The sequence below is a fragment of the Fukomys damarensis genome, unplaced genomic scaffold (genome assembly GCF_012274545.1).
Source record: "Fukomys damarensis isolate Sample0158 unplaced genomic scaffold, DMR_v1.0_HiC HiC_scaffold_30, whole genome shotgun sequence".
Lineage (NCBI taxonomy): Eukaryota > Metazoa > Chordata > Mammalia > Rodentia > Bathyergidae > Fukomys > Fukomys damarensis.
In genome coordinates this window covers 37,585,140-37,612,461 of record NW_022900942.1, presented here as the reverse complement: position 1 = coordinate 37,612,461, position 27,322 = coordinate 37,585,140, and the positions used below count along the sequence as shown (strand labels likewise).

The 27,322-nt window shown below is 39.2% G+C and overlaps 1 protein-coding gene across 11 annotated transcripts in view; it reads left to right on the top strand.

The window, feature by feature from the left end:
- The window catches only part of Katnal2 (katanin catalytic subunit A1 like 2), a 100,331-nt gene that overhangs the window by 54,272 nt on the left and 18,737 nt on the right, over window positions 1–27,322 (top strand). For 6 of the 11 annotated variants that reach the window (XM_033757566.1, XM_033757562.1, XM_010621657.2 and 3 more), the window contains 11 exons: window positions 2,238–2,308; window positions 6,224–6,390; window positions 7,727–7,769; window positions 11,405–11,522; window positions 12,502–12,600; window positions 15,184–15,282; window positions 15,485–15,562; window positions 18,356–18,454; window positions 19,804–19,867; window positions 20,060–20,178; window positions 24,675–24,766. In XM_033757566.1, coding sequence (XP_033613457.1) covers window positions 2,244–2,308; window positions 6,224–6,390; window positions 7,727–7,769; window positions 11,405–11,522; window positions 12,502–12,600; window positions 15,184–15,282; window positions 15,485–15,562; window positions 18,356–18,454; window positions 19,804–19,867; window positions 20,060–20,178; window positions 24,675–24,766 — 1,043 coding nt within the window. In that variant the 5' untranslated portion in view covers window positions 2,238–2,243. Of the gene's footprint in view, window positions 1–247; window positions 331–1,184; window positions 1,257–2,235; window positions 2,309–6,223; window positions 6,391–7,726; window positions 7,770–11,404; window positions 11,523–12,501; window positions 12,601–15,183; window positions 15,283–15,484; window positions 15,563–18,355; window positions 18,455–19,803; window positions 19,868–20,059; window positions 20,179–24,674; window positions 24,767–27,322 lie in introns of those variants that run through there. The other 5 variants (XM_033757565.1, XM_033757567.1, XM_033757563.1 and 2 more) reach the window with 5 other exon arrangements.

Below are 27,322 nucleotides of genomic sequence, written 5' to 3'. Positions count from 1 at the left end.
TAAGGGAAGGGTGGGTGGGAGGGTTTAAGACAGTTGAATTTTCATCAGCCTTAAGAGGAACTGAGAATTAATGCCTAACAGTCATACATACATCTGAAATGTGATACTATTTAGAAAGCATAAAATTAGATATCAGCTAAAATACTTAAGGTTTTCTCTAACAGTGAGATTCATGAGTAAACTAGTAGAATGGGGCAGAAGACTTTTTCTTTAAAATGTTACTGTAGTACATCATTTTCATTCTTAGAAGGAAGGAAATTTTGACACATGGTACAACCTGGGTGAGCCTTGAAGACATTATGCTAAGTAAAGTAAGCCAAACAGACACAGGTGAGTAGAATGGCTTGTCTGCCTGGGATGGGAGCTACAGGTCCAGAGACTGTGCTTTAAGTTGCAGGTACACTGATACCTTCCATAGTTCCAGTGCTAGTTTTGACTGCACATTGCCACTTTCTTCACCTGAGGGATGGCATGACCAAATGGAATATGTTTTTTAAGGCTATTAACCTTTACATCAGTAGCTTTACATCAGTAAAGCTTTATATGTCAGTAGCTCTCAGAAGGACAGACTGGGCAGTAACTACCACACAGAAGAAAGTACCTAACAAATTACTGGATTCCAGCCCAGTGACTCATTCATTCAAGATAACCAAAACCTTCAACTATGTAATGATCAGAGTGACAGTGACAGCAGATCCCAGGCACAGAAAGCACACTGTGAGGCAGCTAACTGTCAGTGCAAGTATGGCTATGTGATTCCTATGAAAATGTGTAATGAATCACTGCCATTTCTCCAGGCCACACACAGAATTGACTCCGATGGAGAACAAGGCTATAGATGTCCAGGTGTGACCCTGCAGGTTCCTACCGTGGGTTTAAAGCCATTGTGGCAGAAGTTAAACTGACCCAACCAATTTCCTTGAAAAAGAATGTGAAGGAGAAAGTTGAATGATTAGTTGAGTAGACAATGGAAGCTGCAATTGTCTACTGTCTACTGTTCTATTAACTGATTAGAACCTTTACAAATGGAAGTTGGAATTGAAAATTCAAAATTCTTACAGAGATTGATGTTCACCTTCTTGTTCTAGCAGAGAAAGTTTAAACATTGTCAAATCCATGTAGCTTCTTGCGTGTTTTTGGTAGTGACAAACCAACATTACGGAGACCCTGGATTAAAAAAAAGAAATCGCTTCTACCACATGAGTGGTTAGGACTATGTATAAATAAAATGAGTACTTCTGGGGGGAAATGATCAGGTTGGTCAACTTTATGTTATATATATGTTTTACCACGATAAAAAGCAATTTATTTATTTATTAATAAAAAGCAATTTAAAAGGGAAAACAGTACTATTTGATTTTTAAATAATTATATGTGTTTTTATTCTGTTATAATATTAATTTTTAGAAGTTCTGAATGAATGCAAAACAATACATGTGTCATGAATGTATATACTGGTCACGACATAACTTGAACCACACAAGGGTCTCTTTTGTTTTATTTTTTTCAGTTCTTTCCTGTGTTATCATTAGATAAATACAATTATTTTCAATTAAGGGAAGTGCTATTGAATATAAATATTTAGTGAATCCAATTCAGGAGAGTTTGAGCTACAAGGTCACTAAATATTGCACATTAAAACTAAACAGATTCATTCAGTTTGAATAAGGACTTTATTATGCAGGAATTTTCCTTTTATGGCCTCAGCCATCTCAGTGGCTATAGTCTAAATGCTTGGCTGTGCAGTCACCCCTGAATGGTTTATGGGAGCTCATCTTTGCATGTGTGGGGACTGGGTAGAACTGTCAGTGAACTAAAGATATACAGCAGGTGAGTGCCTGTTTATTACAGCTGTTTTCTGGCTCAGGAGTTTATTTTTGTAATCACTTTCCTTGACCTGTTCCAAATAGCAGAAGTGTGTGTATTTGTTTCTTTATAGTTATGAGCAATAAAAGGTCAATTAACTTGGCAGTATAAAGTTCAGCTAGTAAAACACAATCCTAATTCAAATAATTGTCCCCTAAGTTTACAAGGAGAGGCAGCTTTGAGCAGAAAAAGATGGTGGACAACAACTTTATATATCCTTAGAGACTTCGAACTGTTTTCTAGCCTTTAAGTCATGCAGCTTAGTTTTGACAGGTTGCATTTACCTCCAGGTTGCATTTACCTTCGAGGGTTTATTGCTCTAAAAACAGTATTATATCTTGTCCCATCTAAATTTTCCTCTTTGTTCACAGTACAAGATGAAGACAGAAGCACGACGAAAAAATCTCCTTGTTTTAATTTTGCATTATTTGACTCAAGAAGGGTATGTTACATGATAAATATGTGCAACTGTGAGTCTTATTTTCTTCTGATCTCCATTTTTCTTCCACACACCTTCAAAAACAATTAACAGACCATTTTTTCACAGCAGTTTCATATTTACCGAATTGTGCAAAAAGTCTACTCTCCCTATACCCTCTGATTTCCCAGGTTGTTGTTGTTATTATTATTATTATTTTATATGGAGATCAAATCTAAAGCTCTACCACTGAGCTATACCTCTACTCCCTTTCTTATTATTGCCATGTTGCAATGCTGTGGTACATTCGTTATATCCAGTGAGCCACTAGTGATACATTTCTATTCACCCAAGTTCATAGTTTACATTAGCATTTACTCTGTTGAACATTCTATGAGCTTTGACAACTGCAGTAATGCCAGGTATCTACCATTATAGTATCATGCAGAATTGTTTCACTGCTCTAATATTATTCTGTATTCTACCCATTCATTCTTCCTCTGTTCCTACCCAGCAACTCTCACACATACTGTTAGTCTCATTTATTTACTTATTTTTAACATGATACATTTGAAAAATTTGTTATCACATCTACCAAGTACAAAAAGTACTTTTTCTCTTCAGGTTTGTTTGTTTTTACTGTATCTTCCCTCTCCCTCTACCACCCCCCCTTCCTACTTCTTCCCTTCTTATCTCTTTTTTCCTCCCCTTCCCCCTTTTCCTCCTTCTCCTTTCTTTTCCCTTTCTTCTTTCTCTTCTTTTTCTGGTACTAGGAATAGAACCCAGGAGCCCTCTACCACTGACCTGCATCCTCCCTCTTAGGTAACCAGTTTTAACATTGCACCTTGGAGCAAATTATTTTATCAATTCTCTCTCTCTCTCTCTCTCTCTCTCTTCTTCCATACAATTTTAGTATCAGAATTTAAGGAATGACAAATTCCTGGTAAATGTGATTAATTTACTATAATATATTTTAATATAAGAACACTCTCCATTCCACTGACTTTGAAACACAGTTTATAAACACTTTTCTTTATACTGTTGGGGGGTCTTAATTTTATCGAGGAAATGGTTCATTTTTCTGTATCACCACCAGTCTCAGACCATAGCAACAAGTGCTGCCCTCACATGGTGAGCAGGCAGCCATCGGCTGGTGCTTAACTGCTAAGTCTCTATATCCACTCATAGAAGTGGGGTGGAAGTAAAAGCCAAGCAAAGCAGGCCTGACTTGGTCCTCTGTGTGCCTCTGCTTCCCCATCTGCAATGAGAAGGTGTTCTTGAAATTGATGGGCCAGGCAGCCTCATGTGGTGTGCTCATTGCTCTGCAATTCACCACTCACCCAAGGAAGGAAATTCTAAGAGCAGTGCAAGAAAGTGAGAAAGTACCAAGTGTTGTCTCTAAGTCAGGGACATGGGTTCACTGTGGTAAGGAGGCCTTCCAGACATAGACTTAGGTGCCAGGCTGTTTTATTTCAAATATTCATTCTAGTCTGCTAACCTATGACTTTGAACAAGTTTGCCTGTGCCTCAGTCCACTTGTCTGCAAATTGGGTAGTGGAGGAGATTTCAGTTTCAGGTAGTTACTATTATTATGAGAATTGATATGTGCCAGGTTTAGAATAGTGCCTTAAACAAAGTAAGCTTATATGAATACTTGCTATTTTTGCTATGAAGGAGATAGGATATTTTTTTTCCAGGCACTGACCACTTAATCCAGGGCTTTCACACCAATCTGGATCCCCAGCCTACTGTTATTGTTGCTTGAGACATCTCGCTAAGTCTCTGTGTTGCCCAGATGAGTTCATTTACAATCCCTTTCCCTCAGCTTCCCAGAGTGCTGGGATTACAGGCATGCACTACCACAACTGGCTTGCCTCTTATTCTTTAAAAGACTAGTTTTTCATGGAATTCCTTGAGAATGCTGCCTTCACCGATTATTATGGGATTCATTGAATCCCATAAACTGGGATTCACCATGCTAGGCCCCAGCACTGTGAGCACGGTATTGACAGAGGCTCAGTCAATAGGAATGGAGACAGGTCGAATAATTAGAAAGCAAGAAAAATCCATTTACACAGCAATTCTTGATTTTTTTATTACAATGTACCTTGTGCTCCAGAAACAGCATGAGAAAGAACTCTAACCACAAAAAAAGACAAATAAAAGTTGTTATGAGGGCCAGCCAACTTTACTATGAACCACTAATGAAGCCTTGCATTTCCCCTTCTTGCCACTAGATAGCTGTTGATCTCATATCCATGAAAATTCTACTTGTTGATCATTTTCTTGATACCTGCTGGGAAAAATGATTTGAGTGGATTGCCAAAATGAAAAGTGGAGAGTATAAGTATTCTTTTTTTTTTTTTTTTTTTTTTTTTTTTTTGGTGCTGGGGATTGTACTCAGGTCTTTGCGCTTGCAAGGCAGGCCACCGAACCACTGAGCTAAAATCCCAGCCCTCTGAGTATAGGTATTCTTAATGACATGTAGGTGTCAAAAAGAGAGGCATATCTTTAAGGAATGGTTCCATGCTGAGAATTCATCAAGGAGGACAGATTATTGTAGATTGTAATAGCCAATCCATGAAAGCTTTGTAAAGAAATTACAAAGCTGTGAACAGGATTTGAAAGATGTATAGAATATGGATGATCAGATGTAATGGGCAGAGGTGCAGAAGAAGAAGGAGCATGATGTAAGTCAAACAGTCAAGTAAACAAAGAGGTCAGAGTTTGAACTGGATATGTGAATGAGAATTTGAGGGCATACAATGGAGGGTCATGGATTCTGTTTTTTAAGTCCTTCATAACCATCCTTTCTGGCCTGAGTGATGAAATACCCACCCACCTTTGTTTTGTTCATTCCTGCCCTTACTGCCCACTATTGCACAATAATTTTTCTAAAATGCTGTTCTGTTACTATTGGCTAAGAACCAGGAGTGGTTCCATGACAGACCTCATTTAAATTCAAGCAATACAGTAGAAACACACAGAATCAGTTTATTCTTTTAATGTTGGGGATTGTACTCAAGGCCTTTGCACTGAGATACATCCTCATCCTTCTTTTACTTCATATTTTGAAACCGAGTCTCATTAAGTCGCTAAGTTGCCCAGGCTGGGATCCAAGAAATTTGTGACTCTCCTCCTTCAGGCTTCTTAGGTGCTAGGATTACAGTCATGTGCCATCTTGTCCAGGTTGCATACTTTTAGGAGAAAATTGTTGGTTTAAAAAATAAGTTAACAACTAAGAAATAAGCCCTGGAAGTTCTTTCTAATTTCACAAGATTTTAAAACAAAGCTCTTGCTTCTAATGCTAAGACCACTTACATTGGACAGCCATACCACTGAACAGCTTAAAAGCAACAGTAAAAACAAGTCACAATGCTACTTAGAGAAGAACCTTTAGTGTCAAATGTGACTAATATTTTCTCAGAAATAATACATCCAAGAAGATGATATCTTTTTATAGTAAATTTTCTCAATGATATTTATAGACAATCTTTGGAATTTCCTTCAAAATCCTTGCACTTTGGGGTTGAATTCAGAACAATTGTCAAGTTACCTGAAATGAAAACTGATAGATAAAGAAGAAATCAGGTTAGAAAAATACTCATTTTTGGCTAATCGTGAGTAAAGGTAATCTATAAGATACTTTCTTAGTTGATTTACTTATTTGACTTTAAAGCACTTCCAAAATTGTTTTTGGAACAATGATGACATCACTAGAATAAGTATGTACCTTCCAGAGGTAACTGCTTTGAAAGACAATAATTGGAAATTTATGATGTAAAAAATGTTCTTTATTCTATATGAAAATCTCATTCATTTAATGTACTATTTAGTATAGGCTTTCTCTTTGTATTGGATCTATTTGAACTTATTAAGCTTGTTTGCCTTTATTCTTTATACCCAGAGTTAAAATTTGTTTCTTCTATAAACTGCCAGATATATTGATACAGCCCATACATTGGAGCAAGAAACTCAACTAGGGTTACGACGCTTTGAAGTTTGTGACAATGTTGACCTTGAAACCATTTTGATGGAATATGAGAGCTATTATTTTATAAAATTTCAGAAATACCCCAAAATTGTTAAAAAGGCATCCGATACAGGTACATGGCTATTTTGTAGAAATGAGATTTTACCACATCATCAAAAATGGTTGCATCTTATTCTCAGATGAATGGTGCCCCTCATCCTGCACTGTAACAGTAGGCCGGAAAGATCATGCATCCTCTGTTAGACCTGAAGCAGAAAACTTAAACACGATGGCCAAGATATTGAAGACCCTTTAGTCATGTTGGCATTTGCTTGAGAAATGTGTCCTTTAGGGCAGTAAAAGCAAAGCCCTGGTGTATTGCAGATACTTTTTATAAGATGAGCATTAGTTTATTTAGGGATAGAGGCTTTTGGAAGAGTATAAAGGACAAAAGACTTTTTCTTGTTAGGGAGACCTATTATCTATCTTGAAAATAACATGAAAATGAGTATTGGTGAAGCTAATAGCTCATGTATAGATAATGAAATGCTTTTGAAAGCCATCAATCTTGATCATGATCAATATAATGCAAAGACCCAGTATAGGTTAGCAGTCGAAGAGGCTGGCTGGAGGGAAGATCTAAAGCCAGGGCCTTAGGTTATGTAGTAACATTGACTTAGAAGTCTCTAAATGGGGGAAGTAATTATAAACCAAGGGAGATCATTGTCCTGTTTACAAGGCACTTGTTAAGCCACAGGCTTTAACATTTCATGTAGGGACCGGGAAACCAAGAGGAACATCATTTAAAAATAGCCAGAGCTGAGTCTCAGAGTTGGAAGGAATCTAAGAGATATTTTATCTGTGCTCCTTTCCAGTGCAGGGTTCAGAGATTACTTCATTGGCCAATTGCTAGATGTTGGCCTTCAGGAAGCATCAACTCTGAAGCCCAGGGCTACAAACACTGACCTGATCCATTACTGACCTGATCTGATTTCTAGGTGGCTCATTCTCACCTAGCTTGTTACTCATGATTTTCCTGTGGTATTAGACACAAAATATCTTATTTTAGAGTAAATTGGCAGGGTATACTTATTAGTGTTCCCTGCCAATCTTATATTATCACTGTGGGTCCTCTATATCCCAGGAAGATGGTGTCAAATTTAATAAAACTCAGTGAAATGGCAGCTGTAAAGCCGGCCCATGTTGGAAATGTTGCTATATGCATAGATTCCAACATGTTTACTGAGGCTTCGGGGTCTTTCTCTGAAGGGAAAGGCTTGGGAATATTGGATCTCTTTCCTTTCTCTGGACATTTAATTTCTCTCTAGATCACTATATGTAAGCTCTTGTTCAAAAGGCTATTGCACTAATTTTAAGAACAATATAAAAGGATAAACCTGCCTGAAAATTACTTTCTCTCTCTTAAAATGAAATTCTTTCTTTTCTTCCCAATGTTTATCTTGTCACAGCAGAAAATAATTTACTACCAAGAAGTGGAGAGAAGACCAAAAGGTAAGGTGAATGGTAACTCAAGCATAACAACTGGTGGGATCCTTTTCCAGATGATTCTTCAGTGCACCTCCATGACTATCTACCAGCAATATCTGTGGTCTTGTGACCTTGGTGGGGCCAGCCATGTAGTCCCCTCAGATTATAGCTGTCTAGGACTTGGGTCACTGTAGCACTTCTCCCTGTTTACAGCAAATAACTGCAACCAGGGATGCTGTTTTTCTGGGCCACATGGCATGAAAAGTTTGAACCTCAGAAGTTGAAAGACCAAAGTCCAGTCCCTGGGCCTGCTCTTTAAAGCATAAAGCAATTTTCTGGCACATAGTGAATTCCTGGCACATTGTGAGCACACAATAAAATTTATTTGTTTTTGTGGTTCTAGGGATTGAATCTTGGGCCCTCACACTTTTTCATTTTTCTTTATTATTTTGAGACTCGCTAAGATGCCCAAGCTGGACTCATACTTTCAATCCTCCTGGTACAGCCTCCTACAGTACTAAGACATTTTCCTTTTAAAACAGGATTTGTCATTTCCTTGTACACTGTGTGAAGTAATCCAGATCAGAGTCATGCTTCTATCTCCCCTGTGCTTTTATGCATGGACCTGGCCTTTCCTGACTTTCCTTTGGTTTTCCTTAGCCTCTCACAACTCAGTCTCTTTGGGACTTGCGGGTATCTGATGGAAGGTCCTCTGGTCCTTGAACCTTCTGGGAGACACATTCTCCCCCAAAGCCCCACCCTTGTCCCAGTGTCTTCCCCATTTCTCATTCCCGCTCCCAGCTCCCAGCTCATATAACCCGTGTTGTTATGGCTGTTCAGAAATGCCCAGGGATGCCAGGATCCTCCTCCTGGGAATGGCTAGCTTTGGAGCTGTAGGAACTATGGATTTGGGCTATTATAACAAAGCCTAAATCTCAGGAGTTTCTGTAGGAGAAACGCAGACACTCAGGCAGTGAATAAAGTTTTTTAGGGGCTGGGGATTTAGCTCAGCAGTTCAGTGGCCTGCCTTGCAAATGCAAGGACCCAAGTTCAATCCCCAGTACCAAAAAAAAAAAAAAAAGCAAAGTTTTTTAAACTCTTGGACTATAATTGAGAAAAGAGAACTTAGATTGAGATCACAAACAATGTATTAGGCTTTTCGAGATGAGGATTCTGTGTCCCACCCAGTCACCTGTCCTTGCAAATCCAGTTCCCCCTCTGCAGCCTGGGAAGGAAGGGAGCAGGATGCAACAGCACTGCTCATGGCTATTGTTGCGGTGCCTATGCATTCTTCAGGATAATGCTCATGATGGCATTCTGCCTAAGGCTGCCATTGCTTCAGCTATTCTTTAGGAATGGTTTTATCATTTTGACAAACGCATTATTCTGTTATTTATAGTTTCCATAAAGCTAGTCAGACTCGAGTAAATGAAAACTACTTGCGAATAGAACCAAGGAGCAATTTATGAGGCCAACTTCAGACAGTATTAAGATTCTGATAATTTTTCAGACACACATTCATCCCTGGAATGCCCTCAGTGTTCTTTGCCTGGCAGATGTTCTGTGAGCCAGTGCTGGAAAGCTTGGTCCCCCTTTGCGGATGGAGCACAGTAGCCTGGGTGACTGCTGCACACTGAGTAGATGTCCGTATATGGCAAGTATAAAGGTTGGACAGAAAACGGTTAAGAGTCAGAAAGAATAATTAGGAAAGCAATGAATATGTTTCTGTGCAGAATTTTATCCTCAAAGATTACTGAATAAGAGGTTGTGTCATGAGACCTGACTGTTTGCAAATCATCCCACCTTCTTCTTGCTTCACAAACAAGAAAATATACTTCCAGTTTGCAGATTAGCTGGTGACCCAGTCTGGGAGGAAAGATATCTAGTGTGGTAGATGACAGAATTGGAATCCCAAAAGGTCTCAACAATTTGGAAGATGTAACAAGATAAAATTTAATGGAATAATGCTTAGGCCCTAACAAAAGATCCTCAACAAATAGTTCTCCTATTACAAGGCAGAGACCTAGAAATTCCAGTGAACTGCATGTGACAGCACCTGAGTCAACACCACCTGAATGTAGTGTGGTTGCTAATGTGGTCTCAGGCCTTATCAACAGAAAAGAAATACACTGCTCAAAAGTTGGTCACTCTCTGCAGGTCTGAAGACAGTAGGCAAAAAGAAGGCAACCAGGATGAGAAGGAATCTGGAAGTCACATCTTTAGGAATGACTGAGCTACCTGAAGATGTTTAGCTGGAAAAGTGAACTTGGGGATAGCAGTCCTTAGAACAACAGTGGACATCTTCACCCTCTAAAGGGGGATTGGGCCTTCTGTGCAGATCTCCCCTGGGCACATATAGGACTGGGGGCTAGTTTTAAAGCTGGGGGAATTTGGTTACATATTTGGAAGAATTTTATAATTGTTAGAGCTGATTGAGAATGAATTGCTTTGCACATTAGTGCTTTTGTCTTTGGTCACATTAAAGCAACCTTTTGGATAAGGTACAGCCTATGGGAAATCAGAGTGGAAAAATGGATTAAAACTATGGACAAATCCCTAGATATTCTAATATTTCATCAATTTGAATAGGATGGCCCCTTCTGCTCCACTAAAGAAACAATGGAAGGATTCTTATAAAGCAATGCATTCTAGAGCACTAAAGCAACCTACCAAAGGACTGGAGCTATGTAGTGTAAAGGAGAAATGAAGAGGGTGAGGCAAGGTTTCCAGGAGGAGGTGGCTTCTCTAGCTTGGTTTTGGAGGAGCCTAGTGAGTAGCCTGGATGGAGTCAGGTCCAGAATGGACACAGATGGCAGATGGCACAGACTGAAGGGCCCTATTGTAGTATATCTGCATATCTTTGAAGAATGTTCTTTAAGTGTGCCACACTAGTTGTTTATTTCAAATTAAGTAGTTAGAATAATTTTCTATTACAGTGGCACAGTTTGTAATAGCTAAAACTTGGCAACAGCCCAATTGCCCATCAACTGGAGACTGGATAAAGAAGATGAGGTTTTTCTATAAAATGACATACTACTCAGCCATAAAGAATGAGAAACTAGAGACATTTATAGCTAAGTTGATGCACACTGAGGCCATGCTTTTAAATGAAATAAATAGGACACACTTGAGTAAATACTGAATAGTTTCTCTGGTATGAAAAACTAAAAGTGTAAATAAGGTGAATTCAAATGGTATAATTAATAATGTGAAATAGGAAGAAAAGGTCTAAAGGATGAGGGGAAGTGGGAAAGTAAATAAGGGAAAAGAAAAAATGTGAAAAAAGGAAAAAATGGAAACAAAGTCTTTGTAAATAGGGAAGGGTGAAGGGGGTGAAAGAAGGGTAGGGGTATGGGGAAAAATTAAGAACCAAGATAACATCATGTAAAGGTACAAGGTCCCAAAGATGCATGTAACTGTTTAAAGGGAAAAGAAAATGTGAAAAAAGGAAAAAATGGAAACAAAGTCTTTGTAAATAGGGAAGGGTGAAGGGGGTGAAAGAAGGGTAGGGGTATGGGGAAAAATTAAGAACCAAGATAACATCATGTAAAGGTACAAGGTCCCAAAGATGCATGTAACTGTTTTGTTTGCCTTAAATGTATCAATAAACTAAATGAAAAAAAGAATAATTTTAATCAGGTTTTTGTTCTCTTCTTTAGAGTGATGAATGATAGTTGTCAAAATCTTCCCAAGACCAGTCACCAGAGGCCAAGATCCAAAGCCACAGTAGGGAAGACAAGGGACACCAAATCTCTCAATAAGGAGCATCCTAAACAGGTCAGGATGATTTTGTTAATATCACATTTGACCAAGAAATAGCTCCAAGGAAAAGGTCACATTTGTTTATTTTAAAAATTGCTACATGCTTTAATTGAAATGTAGAGTTATTTGAAAAGTAGAATTTTTAGTATGTTGGATTTCCCCGGGTCTGAGAGCAGGACAAGGACCTCATGGTGGTGGAGCCTGGCTGCAGCAGAGCTCACAGCTCCCAGCTGAGGTCACCACAGGTGGCAGGTCTTCCTGTCCCAAAGCATATTCCTGTGGAGATGTGGCTGGGTCTCAGCCACCTCCTGCTGGAGCACACATGGTTGGTCTTCACCTTTCTCCTCATTGTGCTTTCTAGAGAGAGGGCAGCAAGAGAAGAGAGCTTGCTGGGAAGGTGGGTAAAATCTAAGCAGGAGATACATACCAAGGATATTCTTACCAGAGATAAAATGTTTCATGACTCAAAGGAAAGAGGGCCAGGGGAAACTGAGAAAAGGAACGGAAAGACTCAATGTCAAAGACTCTTGACCATCTAGAAAGGAATGATCAGGAAACTCAATTGGTTAAAATAACTCCTCAAGTAGGATAATGGCTGTGGCCACTGAGGCCTGACTTGGGGAGAAGGGAGGTGGGATGTGTGAGTCCTGCAGGAGACTGTCTGGCTTTGCTGATTCTCCTGACTCAGCCAGCCCTGGCCACAAGAGGAAAGATGAGCCAGTGAGTGGAATAGGTTGAGGCAGAGCTCTGTTAGTATGTGTTCCAGTGACTGGTGTCTTTTTTAGCATTCAAGGACAGTTCCTTTGTCATGGCACAGGCAGAGTTAATTCATCTTACTGGGTCTGTATAAAAGTGTGGCCAGCTAACATGCAGGGCTCCCCATGTACAGAATTGGGAATCTAGCATTTGATTTTGCAAGGGGCAATAGGCAGCTACAACCAGTATCTCTCAGTTGCTTCCACAGATGGCTTCTCACTGTCTTCCTCTTCTTCAGGAGAATATCAATAATGCTCGTGTGGAGAGTGCTGACTTTGGCTTAAATATATCAAGAATCCACAGAGACAGTGGAGAGGAAAATGCCCACCCACAAAGAGTAAGCACCACTCAGGATCCTAACACTGAGAGAAGAATTCTTTTTCTTTTTAAAAATACAGTCAAAAGTTGGCTGGAAGGTAAACTGGGATGAGCACTGAATAATAGTCAGAAAGTAGGTTCTGATCTGGCATCTCCTTTCTGAAAGAACAATCTGGAATGTGCTGCCCCATCCCCAAAGTGCTCAGTGTCCTCATTTGCAACTTAGATGGTTTGAAAGTAATGGCTTCTAATGTTTCTTTCAGCTTGAAGATTGCATGATTAACATAATAAATATTGGCTGTCCATGGAGCATTATTTAATGAGCTGTGGATTCACATTCATTTATCTCAGCCCTGTCAGGAGTAACTGATGACTAGTGTCACTCTTAGGAGGTATAGTTCCAGGTTTAAGTGTGATTCCATGTGAACCATGGAGCCTCAGTTGATCTAGGGTCGATCCTGTCCTTGATAGATACTTTTGCCCTTTTCATAATGAATCTCATGTCTGAATTCATAAATAGTGGTTTCTCAAAGAAGAAGTCACCCAGGTTGGGTGACTGTAATCAGAAGGTAGGATAAAGGATGTCTTTTAGAAACTGAAAAGCATGATGTTCATCTTAAGTGTATCCTACAGGGTTATCATTCTTTTGTTATGGGGTGAGCGAGTTGGAACTATAGATGCACCACTCTGAGCCAAATTGAGGTCTTTATTATTGTTATAAGTCAGCGATTAAGTGTGGCTCGTGCCAGAAAAGGAAAAGCAGCATGCAGGGTCCTTTTAAGCAGCTCTTCTTATTGCAGAGGGCTCAGGGAGAAGGGGAGCAAATGCAGACTTCCACAGGAAAATAACTTTGCTAAGTTAGTGGGGGTGAGGGGAAGTTTCAAGCAGTTCAGTTGAAATAAAATATCATACAGGTGCAGATTATCCTATTTACAAGGTTGTAAATGTAACATAATTGCAGATTGCTTTACCAAAAGGTCACAAAGATAACATATAGTTGCAGACTCACACAGGCTGAGGTGGTCTGCTATGCGTTAACTGAGGGGACTCAGTAAGTGGGGAGGAGGAAAGGGAAAGGGATCATCTAGAATCACTCGACTTTACACATATGGAGTCAGGTTGGTTATCACACTTTAAGTCCTCTCTTTTTTTTCAAATGAAGTTCTCAGACTATTGACTACTGATTTAGCTCTGGCTAGTTCTTCAGGTAAATTGAGTTCTGTGCAAGTTTGAAGGGGTGGCTGACAGTATCTCCTTGTAACCAGGGAGCTGCCTTATTGGCTTGCACTGACTCCCTTTAAGGGCCTCAATTAACTGAGTAATTGCTGGGAGTGATGCCTCTTGCATCAATACCTCTCCTGTGGAGAAATGCTTCATTGTTCATCTTAACTGATTTGGTCATGTTTTCAGTCACTTTTGTGCCTTGCAATTTTGTGGCTTTAGTTTTTTGTGAATGCTTCACATTGATATAAATGGATGTTTCTGATTGGGTCACGAGAAAGGGGCTATTTAACCCAGCACTTAACCTTTGAAATAGGCTGGCTATAAATTCTCCTTCTTGCAGAAATGTCCTTAGGGTAAAATGTAAATGGTTTTCTCCCTAGCATTTCAAATGTGCAGTGGCTGAATAAAGGTGTATCACTAGGGACTGATCCCCAAGATAGGTCTAATACTGCCATGTTAGGGGCCCTCACTTTGTGTTTCCCATGCTCTGCACATTTCCTTGGTGTGTTGTTCTTAAGGGAATGGGATTAGCAGTCTGCCTGCCTAGGCTCACACTGTGCTACTGACAAACTTTGGGCCAAGTGTTTGTAATCCCTCTGCTCCTCACTTCTCTCATCTGTAAAATGGAAATAAGTAGAATACCCATCATAATGAAAAAAGAGCCACACCTCATACGTGCTGGCAATGATTATTATAAACATTTTTTATTGCATCCATGTGTTTTCTTTCCTACTTCTAAGGGAGACAGGATGGCATTGGAAGGAGTACGAGGTTGAAGGACAGACATGTGGGTTTGAATCCTGGCTTTAAGTCTCTTACTAGCTGTGTGGCCTTGGAAAATCACTTAACTCCTCTGGCCTTTCTTTCATAAATACAAAACTAGGATGTCACTCCTCACTAACAGAGGTGTCATAAGAATTAAAAATAATCTTCACAGAGAGGCTTGCACATCTGTTTTGTTCCAGGTGAGTGATGAATATATGTAAGGTCATCAAAAAGTACCCATTTCTACTCTTGTACCAATGAGTCCTTCCTGTACACGTAATGTTTTAGAAGGGATGAGACCACACAGGAACAATAGTTATATAAGGTAGTTGGCAATGTGTGTCAGGGACTGAAAAATGTTCACAAATTTTTATTTAAACCAACTACATTCTGAAGAATTATTTACAGTTTCTTTAGAATACCCCAACTTGAAGACACTATTAGTACAGGTCAATATTAGTACAGGTTCTTCTTATGGTTGAACTTGAAGCTTGCCCTGGCATCCTTGAAGTATGTCAGGATATATAAAGGTGGCTTGATTTACTGAGGCCATGTTTCTAAGGATAGTCTGTTGTATGTGTTAAAGGTATAGATAACCATTATTTCCTCCCAGGGCCAAATCACTGACATTGGAGGACTGCTCACAGATGCTAGCAAAGGAGCAACCAATGGACTTTCCCTGAACACCTTCGATTGTAATCCAGATCCCTCTGTAAGTAGCTCAGATGTACCATCTGGCTTTTAAACTGCCAAAAGTCCGATCGAAATTTAGAAACATCACTTTGAATATAGTCAAAGCTTAAGATCAAGTCAAAGGTTATAGCAAGTTGTCACCATCTATTTCACTAAGATCCTGTTTTCTTCTTTTTATATTATGAACTGATATGTTAATGCAAGCCTTTTCCTCTCATCAGGAACGATTGCTGAAACCTCTGAGTGCATTTATTGGCATAAACAGTGAGATGCGAGAATTGGCAGCAGTGGTGAGCCGGGTAAGATCTACTATTCAATTCACAAATTTACTGAGGCAGATTGGTGCTCCTGGACCATTGTGGGCTGCTTCTTTTATTAATAACAATAAATATGATCATTTATTTATAAAGTGCCCCCACTTGCGAAGGCACTCATATTGTTTAGAGGCACAATAATGCATGATAAATAAATTATAGAATCATAAAATTACAATATAAAAAGCCCACCATCTCACTATAGAGGCCAAGAAAACTGAAAGAGGAAAAGACTTAGAAAGGAAAGGACAGGTGAAAGGTTGCATAATGGGGCCCAGAGTCAAGGAAAGAAGCTGCTTAGAGAAGCAAAGAGCATACCTGCTTCTAGAAAGAGGTCAGGGTCTGATAATACCACAATCAGAAATTTCTATAAAAAACAAGACTGTCAGAAAAGATTTTACCACCGACACCACAGATTTTTCAAGCTTGTATCCTGGAATCTAAAGGTAGTGAAAGCTAATGGCTTTGGAATTAGTTGACTTGCATTTGCTTTCCACATCCATCTTTCTTTTTAGCTGTGTGAGTCTGGGCAAGTTTCATAGGATTAGAATAGATTCCTGAGCTAAAGGATATTTTTGTAATTTCTACTGATCTCATATTTGAGGGCATGATCAGAAAGATGCTTAAAAGGATCCGGAAACACCCTGAAGGTCTGAGGAAGTGAGTGTCCTGGCTTCTGTTTTCATTTTGGTAGCTGTCTACTGCCCACCCAGTCTGTCAGGCTTGTGCAAAAGGCTGGGACCATAAAGAGGGAACAGAGAAGACACAAACCTTGCCTGCAAGAATTTCTGATTGGAATTTCAAGAATTTCAACTGGAATTTGAGGGCGTACAGGAGAGGTATTTTTCCCCAATGGATTGCTGAAGTGTTAGGAAAGAAGATACACTAAAAAGAGCTCCACAAGAAAATGTAAAAGACACCGTAGGCTGAGCCACAGAGTAAAATGTGCAGTTTGCACACACTTCTTGTAAGCCATGCAAGAGGCAAGAAGTGGTGGGTTGTGGGACTGGGTAGAGGCAAGATTCCCGAGGAAGGGCATCTGGACAGTACTTGGGACTGGGTATTGGCTTCTAGAGATGAGGTACCTTTGAATGGTGTCCCTTAGGGAGTGAGGTCATGCAATGTGCTTGTAGAGAGCTTGTTATTCTAGTGATGGTGAGATGGATGGATGGCAAAGCAATGAAGAAGGGGAGGTCAGCTCCATGAGGCATTTGCTTGTGAGGGAGGTCAAAAGACTGAGCCTGGCTGTGGAGACTGGGATGCAAAAGGGATCAGAGCAAAATCTTTTTCATACCCATCCCAATCAATAGTCTCATTACCATTTCTGCAAAAGGGTGACATAACTAAATATGGAACCACAGAGTGAAAGCAATGTGAAAGAACTGTCTGTGGGGTCTTCTCCACAGTACCATAGAGGTGACCATTCAGCCCCTGCATGAAGGCTCCCACTGTTGAGATCACCACTCATGAGGCAGCCTCGCTGGGTTCTGACTGATAACTGTGGAATGACAAGGAGAAATTTGGGGTTGGGAAATTCAACAGTACTGTGTGAAACCCAATGTCAATCCTAGCATATAATTATCTATGGAAGTTTTGAATACTAAGGTAGATGAATCCTCACTGTAGGCCAAGATTTCCCTAGGAAAAAGGGTAATAGGAATACAAGCGACCAATGGACTTGGATGTAGACCTAAGTGTAAAGATCGGGTAGGTTCTCTAAGATTTTGGAAGATTGAGTCCTTCCCCTGGCATCCCATTAAAGAATGGATGATGCATATTATGCATAACCGAAGTCATTTCTACAATTAGTTTCTTCTGCAAAGGTAGAACACCTGTGTGGAGACACTGGGTGGGAAGGGGGACAGATAGGAGTAGGACACTGTATCATCTCACTGGCTTTAAAAAAAATGTACTTCTATTCCTTTGGAATATACATATATTACTTCCTTTGAAATTAAATAAATATGTAGTTCCTAGATTTGGTCTGTTGTCACTGAGAGTGACTTTGGAATGGGAGTGTGTGTTTGTTTATTTTTTATGTAACACTCTAGACATTGTTAGCCCGAAATACTCCTACAGCGAAAATCCCCCAAGTGACTATTCTGAGGTGTCTTGTGAAAATGAAGCTTGAAAAGTGTAAATTCGTTATCAGTAAAAGCTGCCTTAATTGATTAGTCCAGATGGTTGCTGCAGGGCTCAGTGATAAGGGGGAAAACTGCACTTTTGTTCAGTTGTCGACTTTCTTGAAGTTTGCAGAAGCAATTGTTCCTGCCGGAAGGATGGAGTGATCACTAGGGAAAAGAGAGAAATTGGTTTCAGAGGAGCATTACCTCTTTTATGCAACAAATTAAGAAAGTGTTTCCTAGATCAAAGAGCAGAAGAGAAGCTAGACTCCAGTGAGGAATGGTGTTTCATAGTAAAAACTAATGTAATTTGAAGGCATATTCTGTAGCTTCTTTTATTATGGCTTTAAATCAGCATGATTTGCTACTGACTGAAGACAGGTAGATTTCATTGTTAGGCAATTTTTTCCCCTCCTAAAAACACCATATTATATCACCAATATTTTCTTTGGAAAAAAATCCTTGAATATTTTCATGATATCTCTTTTGTGAACCCAAAATCATAATGTGCACATATACATATATCTAATATGAAAAGTTTTTGTCACCTACACTTTATGTCCTAGTGTAAGTCTAATATTCTATTCTTCCCGTGTTTATTACAGCTGTGGAAGAAAACAATAGTTTTAACAAAATGATCAAATGTGCATTGCAGGACATTTATCTCCATAATCCAAACATAAAGTGGGATGACATTATTGGACTGGATGCAGCGAAGCAGTTAGTCAAAGAAGCAGTTGTGTATCCTATCAGGGTAAGGATGGGAAGCCTCTTGGGAGTTATTTCTGTTTATTACCCACTGGACAAGCTGTATGTCACATACCCACCAGGAAGGGAAAGACAGGATGATTTTCCATCCACAAGTTAACTTTTTGTCTGTGTTACAACATTTTGTCAACACGAGAGCATTAAGCCTAGTCCATTCTAGACAATTTAAGACCATGTTTCATGTTGGTTCAAGACAGGCCCCTGCACAACATGATAATTTAAGATCTTTTAACTCCATTGCATAAATTTAACTTGTCCAAATTAGCCTCCTTCTCTAAAAATGTACTGACTATAGTACAAATGCCTCCTGTAGGAAAAGACTTCTCACTCTCTTTCTGTAGATCCTCCTCTGCCCCCACCCCTGTACATCTTGGGTGGTTGTGAAGACTACACAGTCTTCCAGGGCAGTGGCCAGTAAGCCAGCAGGCTGTGCTTGTTACTTATTCCTGAACAATTTCTGCATGGCTCAAAAAAAAAAAATAATACAGGCAGAAAAATAGAAAAACAATACTTGTTGCCTTTGGTTTAGCAATGGAGTGATGAGAAGGTCAATGTATTACATAGTTTTTGCTGTATAACAGGCCACCCACAGCTTAGTGCTTTAAAACATTTATTTATCTGTCATTCTGTGGGTAGGCAGTGCAGGCTAGATTCAGCTGGGCTGGCTCATCTCTTTTCCATATGGTGTTACTGGTCCAGCTGTCACATATCTGGCATCAGCCAGAACGGTGGAGAAAGTTCAGATAAATGGGACAGCTAAGGTCTTTCTCCATTTGGCATCTCATCCTCTAGCAGGCAAGTCCAGGCCTGTTCACACAGGGTTCCCAGAAAGAGCAAGAGAGGGCAAACTCTGATTTATGAGCATTTCCTCTCTCTCTCTCTCTCTTTTGGTATTAGGGATTGAGCCCAAGCCTTCACACTGAGTTACATCTTCAGCCCTTTAAAAATGTTTGATTTTATCTTGAGGAAGGGCCTTGATTCGTTGGTAAAGGACACTTAGCAATCTAATGAGGACATGTTTCGAGAGAGGAAAAAAAATGCTGGGGATGTGACTCAGAGGTAGAGTGGCCCTGGGTTTGATCACCTGTATATCCCCAAAACATTGCTATTTTAAGAACCCACAGACATGAAATCAGGCATTTGGGCATTTGTTTGCAGTGTGATTATATAATTAAGAAAAATAAAATATATGCATAAAAGCAGAGTGTGGACTTAACAGGAGTACCAAGGTGTAGAGCTGCACCACGGTTTACTCTAACATTACTAGCTTGCTGTGCTGAGAGTATACAGGTGATGTGTTGATACCAAACCTCATCGTTGTTCTTGTTTTCATAGTATCCACAGCTATTTACAGGAATTCTTTCCCCCTGGAAAGGTCTCCTGCTTTACGGCCCTCCAGGTAAATGTTACCTTTCTGTTTTTGTGTGGTAGTGTGTGTGCACGAAGGCTGAGAGGCCCCTTCTGATCTCACTCCAAAACTGGGGCACATGGCAGCTGAGCCACCACTGCCCCTTCCCAGCGTAAGACTGACTTTGTCTGTAGGCGAGGGAATGGAGCATAAGTGCCTGTTCATGTTTCTCCTGTGTCTTAGGTACAGGAAAGACTTTACTGGCCAAAGCCGTGGCCACTGAATGCAAAACGACCTTCTTTAACATTTCTGCATCTACCATTGTCAGCAAATGGAGAGGGGATTCAGAAAAACTGGTTCGGGTAGGAATTCTTAATTTTTATTTTAAAAAAAGGAAGTTCTAGCAGAATACAGTGGTACGGAATTATGTTAGAACTTATTTGTTTCGGGATGATCCATATGTTTGACTTTACAGTATGTCTTGCGTACCAAAATCCTGGGAAATGGATTGACTGCTATATGTGGATATTAATCAAACCACAATCTCTTTTCTTTTGGAATTTTACCAACAGCCCTTTTTTGATTTACGCAACTTAGAAATGAAAGTCGGGGTGGGGGGACTTGTCTCTGAAATAGCCTATTTTTTTCTTCATTCAAGATTCATGCATTATTAAAAGTATGCAGTATATTTGGTTAACATTTACTGACAGACTGCTATTGAATGCCAGTATCTGTACTAAGTACTCTAAGGAAAAATTGAGAGACTTAGGATTTAATTATACTTTCAGCTTCTCTGAGCAACTTTTTTTCATAGCTTGTAGTGTCTTTCCCTTCCCTGAAAGGTTATCTTCATTATGTCTCATTCCTAGTCTATGGTGGTATTTTACATTATAAAGTTTTACTTTATGCAGTCATCTCAAGAGAATACTTTGTTATAGTATATGCTTCAGTATAAGGTGGATGCACTCCAGAAATTCTGTTGAACTAATGCCTTCTGAAGAGCAACTAGTAAGAAACACCTACTGAGTGAATAGAAAATACATTTTTTTCTGAAAAATTACTTCAAAATATTACTCTGAAATTATGTTCCATTGTATGACTCATTTCCAAAAGATTATGGCAATTTGGACATATAATGAAATATTTTTAAAGTAGTGATTGAGCTACCTAAAATAACATTATGATTTTGATATTATTTTCAAGTTATTTCAAGTATGTATATTTTTATAACTTCTCATGATCCCGTCGGGGTTGTAATTTGTGAAAATATTCATTGACATCTTCCACTTCTTTGATACTTATTTTGAGTCTAATTCGATGTCAGGTTCAAAGATGAGGCTCGTAGTTAGCTGCCACTACATTTCTGATTCTCATGGGATTCTGGTTAGCTGGATTTCAGTTAGCGGAAATTCAACTAACTGCAATTTTTAGCAGCCTGTGACTTTTTGGGGGCATTTCATTTGTGTGCGCTATAACAGCAAAGTACTTGCAAGATGCCGCAGAGTCGGATTAGATTAATCTTCTGTCATGAAAAGTGCTGTTTAGAACTGTGAGCACAAGATATTGCAAAGTGCTCAAAGAAAGATCAATTATGCCTTCTGGACAGACTTAACTAGGCAGAATAATAAATTCAGATATTTATTTATGAATATTATTTTGTGTAGTATGGGGAGGTTGGACTTAAGGCCTTTGCAGTGAGCAAAACCCACAGTCCCCTCTTTTTTTGAAATTTAGAAAATTTGAGACAAGGTCTCTCTAAATTGCCTAGGCTAGGTTTGAATTTGTACCTCTCCTGCCTCAGCCTCCCCAGGGCTGCTATTACAGGCATATGTCACTGTGCCTGAGTTTATGAATGTTCTTAACAGAGATTAAGTCAAGTGGATTTTTAAAAAATATTAAATGGCTTGAAAAATCAATTAGCAATAACTATTTTTTTGTTTGTTTGTTTGTTTTTGAGACAGGGTTTCACTATGTAGTTGAGACTGACCTGAAACTCACTATGTAGTCCAGGCTGGTCTCGAACTCACAATGATCCTCCTGCCTCAGCCTCCCGAGTGCTGGGATTACAGGTGTGCGCCACCACGCCCAGCTAGTAACTCTCTATTCTTTGTGAACATTTTTTAAATAAAATTTCCATTGGTTTTGGTATTACTGTATTTTGTTAGAATTCTAAGAATAAGGAAATGATTCTCCCTGTAACCTCCACATATCACATATTTAAAACTAATTGGCTTTTATAAAAAAAATTGCAAAAGGACATATAAATCCCTTAGGCTTGTCCCAAAGGTGCCTACTATTAATTGTTCTTGGTGTTGTCTTTCAGAATATTTACTAATACTTATGTTAGCATCAACAAGTATATATTTCCTTTCTTTTTAAGTAGAAGGAAGATATACTGTACATCATCTTCTGTATGTTTCTTTCCCTCCACTTAATACTTTAATTTATTCATTGTTTGAGACTATCATAGACAGATAGAACATATTCTTTCATATGTCTACAAGAATTTATAGTTTTTCATAGCATAGATATACTGGTATTTAATCAGTGTTTTTTGGATGGGGATTTAGGTTGTTTCCAGTCTCTTGCAATTATGGACAGTTAGGATAGTCTTCAATATCTTTACTTCTCCACATTTGTAATATTATGGGACAATGTCTATGAAGCAGAATTGCTAGGTACTTGTATAATCTCAAAAAATTTTAAAAAACTTTCCCAGCCTGATAATGAAAAGTAATATTTCAGGGACTGAGTGACCATTTCAACATTTTAGTGCTTATATGTATATTCCTCTGATTTGGAATTTAAATGTCTTCATAAGTTTAGAAGATATTTATATTTCTCTTTCTATAAAATGCATTTTATTTGAATATTTGTAAAAATATTGAAGAAGAAACAGGCAACCTTTGCCAGTTTGAAAGAATCTCATTTCATTTCTCTTCAGAAAACTATATTTTCTCCTTTTTTAATATATCTCTTGGAAAGAGTCTCACCTGAAAATCCTTGGTCATGCTGTCAAACTCCTTCCTGTGCAACTTTCAGATAAAGAAAGCCCTATAGGTTTTTCTCCTAAATCAGAGAAGCTTTTTCTACCATTTGTTTGTCTTTCTATTCCAATTAAAGAGTTATTTATAGGGAACCTTTGAGTAATGTTCCTCTCTCCCCTCCTAATGTTCATTCCTCTTAGGAGTTGAACACTATTGAACAGCTGAGCGATCGCTTTAGCAAATGCATACACTTGTTGATGCTTACATCTTTCAACACCCCCACCCCCAAGCTGTATGATTTAACTTCCTCCAAGTACCTCTGAAAATTTCACACTAATGCTTCTAGAAGCACTTGCAAGATGCCATTTATTCTCTGGGAATGGACAGAGCAGTGACATAGGCAGTTTGGAGGCCTGGGCCCTAGACATGGTTGTCCTTCCACCTGGAGGTTTAGTCTAGTAGAGATTCCTCCTACACCTGATTGAGCACCTTAAAAATGCCTATGGTTCTAATAGACAGTTCGAATATTCTATTTTTCATTGGGTAGATTCCCACTGCCTCCAATCCCTTTTTTTTTTTTTTTTTTTTTTTTTTTTTTTTGGTACTGGGAATCAAATGGGTCCTTGCACTTGTGAGGCAGGCAGCAGAACCACTGAGCTAAATCCCCAGTCCAACTCCAATCACTCTTAATTCCGGGTATACTTGGGCTTTTTGCAACAAGGGAGCTGTCTTTTTGCAGGTGATTTCCATTCTAAAGGGCATTTGTGATGAGTGTCCTCGCGTTCTTGTTCTCTCAGTTCATTCTACAAAACTAATTGTTCCAATGAACACAACTTCCGTGAAAGGAAAGTATTAATGCATGACCTTGGATGTCTCACCACCCACAGCCTGTGAGGGGTAACCTGCTTCTGTTCCTGGAAACCACAATCCAGCTTTTTCTGAGCCCTTCGCCTTTTATTTGTTCTGTGATGCTTTGCTTGTGCTAAGTGACATGGAGAATAAATCCCCCATGGCTATTAAAAAATCTCTTATTCTTTTCTAAATCTCTACTGCTTTCTCCGATCAACCAGTGAAGAATTGAATATGTTACTCAAGAGATCTGTTTCAGAGTTTTTAAAAAAAAGGTTTAGATTTTTATACTCTTTTCATCACTACTAAGTCTCCCTTTAGAGCTCTTTATTTTGCTTTTATATGTCTGTTCTTTCTCTGGTTGCTTTCCTGTTCTTGTTCAATTTATATAACGTGTTATTCTGAATAGAACATCTTACTCAATCAAAAATTGTCTTCAAATACCTGAGCTTACCAAGTAGCAGAGTTGAGGTGGAGTTGGGACTCAATGGCACAGTTCGGGAACACAAAATGGCAACATGTTTTGGCCTTATTACCCATAATTGGAACCCTATCTTTTTCCTGTTTTTCTTCTAAGAATAACTTTCCTATTGTGCCCAAAGTTTAAGGGAAAGATCATCAAGTGATTTAACCAGTTCTGAGGCTTTTTGTATCCACATGCAGCCTGTTTTTGGCAGGGTGTCTTCAGGGTTACTAGCCAACTGAAAGCTTGGGAACTAAATTTTATCTTCGGCTCTCCCATTTATGATTAGCAACCTTGAACTAACCAACTACTCCCACTGACTCTAATTTTATCAAGTGATAAATGGAAATAATTGGACCATCTAACCCCCTGGGGTGGTCATAGGGAAAAATAATGGTAATGGTTATAAAGTTACTGTGAAATAACAGAATGTTGATTGAATGCTTATTATTACAGTCATTCTAGGATTTTAATCTCTGGGAGCATCTGAGGACTTAAATATATGATGAGGACTTTAAGAATATGAATTTGAATATGCCCTTCCTTTTCCTGCACCCAGGTACTATTTGAACTTGCCCGCTATCACGCCCCCTCCACCATCTTCCTGGACGAACTGGAGTCGGTGATGAGTCGAAGAGGCACAGCTCCCGGGTAACAGATGGGGGTTTTTTGGTCATCATTTCTCCCCTCTTATAAGTGTGTTTGATGGTCGGAAGCCCATCGACATTTACCAGCAGAATGAGCCTATTAATAAGCCCACAAATTTTCTGCAGACACACGGAAAGGTCTTTAAATTAGATCCTGTTAACTGAATAGCTGATTTAAGTAGTTTTTATAACCGGAGGAAATGCCATTCTCCCTCCCCTCTATCCCCACAGAGTGGTTTTCAAGCCTGCAGATCATCCAGCCCCAGGATCCCTGGTTGCCGTAACAATCCTGCTGGTTCAAAATATCTGCCTGTGACCACCTCTTTTGGAACCAGAGGGCTGCCTGTGGGACAGGGTTTGTCCACTGAGCCACTGCAATGGGTCGAGTCTGTGTGTCACTCCCTCATAGTGGTCCACAATGGTATGTGAGGCCAGGAAACCACCACTTCTCTGTCCTCAGGTTATGGCTCAGCATGTCTGATTTTAAATATGTGACATAGGTTATTTCTAAAGATTAATCATCCCTAGCAGGAAGGAACACTTCTCAGACTATGATAAGCCTTCTGTTTATGCTTTCTAAAGGCCAAGTAAGATTGTTTTATGGGGGTATGGCTTGGTTTTAGGACTGGCTTTCTGTTTTTTCCCCAGTGATGAATGTCATCATATTGTATACCCGAAATGTACCAACACATTTAATGAATACTAATACTAATACTACTAATAATAAAAGACTGGCTTTCTATGTTCAGAGGTTGTTTTTTTTAATTGAATTTACTGGTAATTTTATGTATACAGTATGATTGCATTCATTATTGGGATCTTGTACATTTGCATAATGTATCTTGGTTATTTTTTCCCCGTACCCCTTCCTTCCCTTCATCCTCAGAGGTATTTTTTAAAATTAAATTTGGCAACTGTGGTTTGAAAAAAAAATCTTGAAAATCTCAGCACAGTTGCATTTGTTAGTGACCTTTCATGATCTAGTGTTAAGGCAGAAGTAATAGTAATAAAAAGTAAGTAATTTGCTTGTTGGAAGTACAACTAGAATATAATTTGTGGAATTTTACTCATTGGAAATCATTTTCCCAGGAAGAAAAAACAATCTCCCAAGTCTGGTAAGGTTTATACAGTTCACTAAAATGCAAAAGTTTTCAGGGGTTAACGGTTTGGGGCTGCAGCATTTTTTTTCTCCCTACCCTGAGCTTCATCGGGGCAAACAATGGCACACCAGCTGGGAGGTCCCTGACCACCCTGGAAGTCATTCTCTCTGTAAAGACAGCATCCTTGTGGCTGGCCTTTCCCTACTGACCTGTGTACTGGTTCTCAGGTTTACTTTGTTGATTTTCTTCTCCTCGGGGTTTCCCACAGGGAAACAGTGGACCAATGTGGGAACCCTGTTTGCCCCACCCATTCTGGTTTCCTTGTTTTCAACTTAAGACTCTAAATCTAGTCTTCAGAATCAGGGAATAAGGGCAGATGATTTGGAGTCTTCTTGGTTCATATTATGTTAAAAAATCATGCTTATGGGCAAATACTAAATACACAAGAACTATACTGTGAAAGAGTCTTAGAAAATGATAGCTGAGTTGTAAGAACCATGGATGCTAAAAAGCTATATTTACATTGAGCACCCTCAGTCTGAATATCCAATGTTCTGAAGTGTTCCAAAAATTGAAACTTTTTATGTGATGATGTGACGTTCTATGTTGACGCTTTCACACCACAAAAATTTGTTTTAGCACATGAAATTATTTAAAATATTGTACACACTACATTTAATTTATATGTATAAGGTATATATGAAACAAATTAATCTCATGCTTATACTCCCATTTATGTCTTGGGTTTCATGTCATTGTCTTGCTTCTCATTAGAAGAGAGTAAAACTAATTCAGTATATAACAAAATGTGACAAAAACAGTGAATGCTTAATTTAAAAAAAAGTACAGTAAAAGTTACACTGCCTTTAATCCCTGTCAAAATACTCTCGTCTGCTTTGATCACACTTATTTCATCATTATTGCCACTTTCTGAAGCAGTTCTGGAAGTCCTCTTTCGTGAGTATCTTTAGTTGTGGTGTAGTGGTTGCCTCAATGTCAAAGGGAACAGTGACGCTCAACAACTAAGGCCACGCTACTGAGAGGTCCGACAGGAGACTTTATTCAGGCTGGAAAGGCAAGTCAGGGAGAGAGGAGAGAAGAGAGGAAAGAGAGAGAGCAGAGAGAGAGAGAGAGAGAGAGAGAGAGAGAGAGAGAGAGAAGGAAGAAGAGAAAAGCAAAGAAAGGAAGGTCCTTTTATTGGTTTTGGCCTGGGCTATTGTTTATTTATGAGGGGTGGGCTACTTTTAACCTATCACAGGCCAGGTTGCCTTTTAGGAGTTCAGTCCTGCAGAAACAGGTTTAACTTTTCTGGACCACTGTGGCCTTGGGGGAGGGAAACTAAAGATAAGAGCATGAGGTCATTTTAAGAGCCAAGAAACACCAGGAAAATGCAGCCTGTGATGGCGTCGTCACAAAATACCTTAACACGATCAATTCCCTAACACAATCTCCTGAAAAAC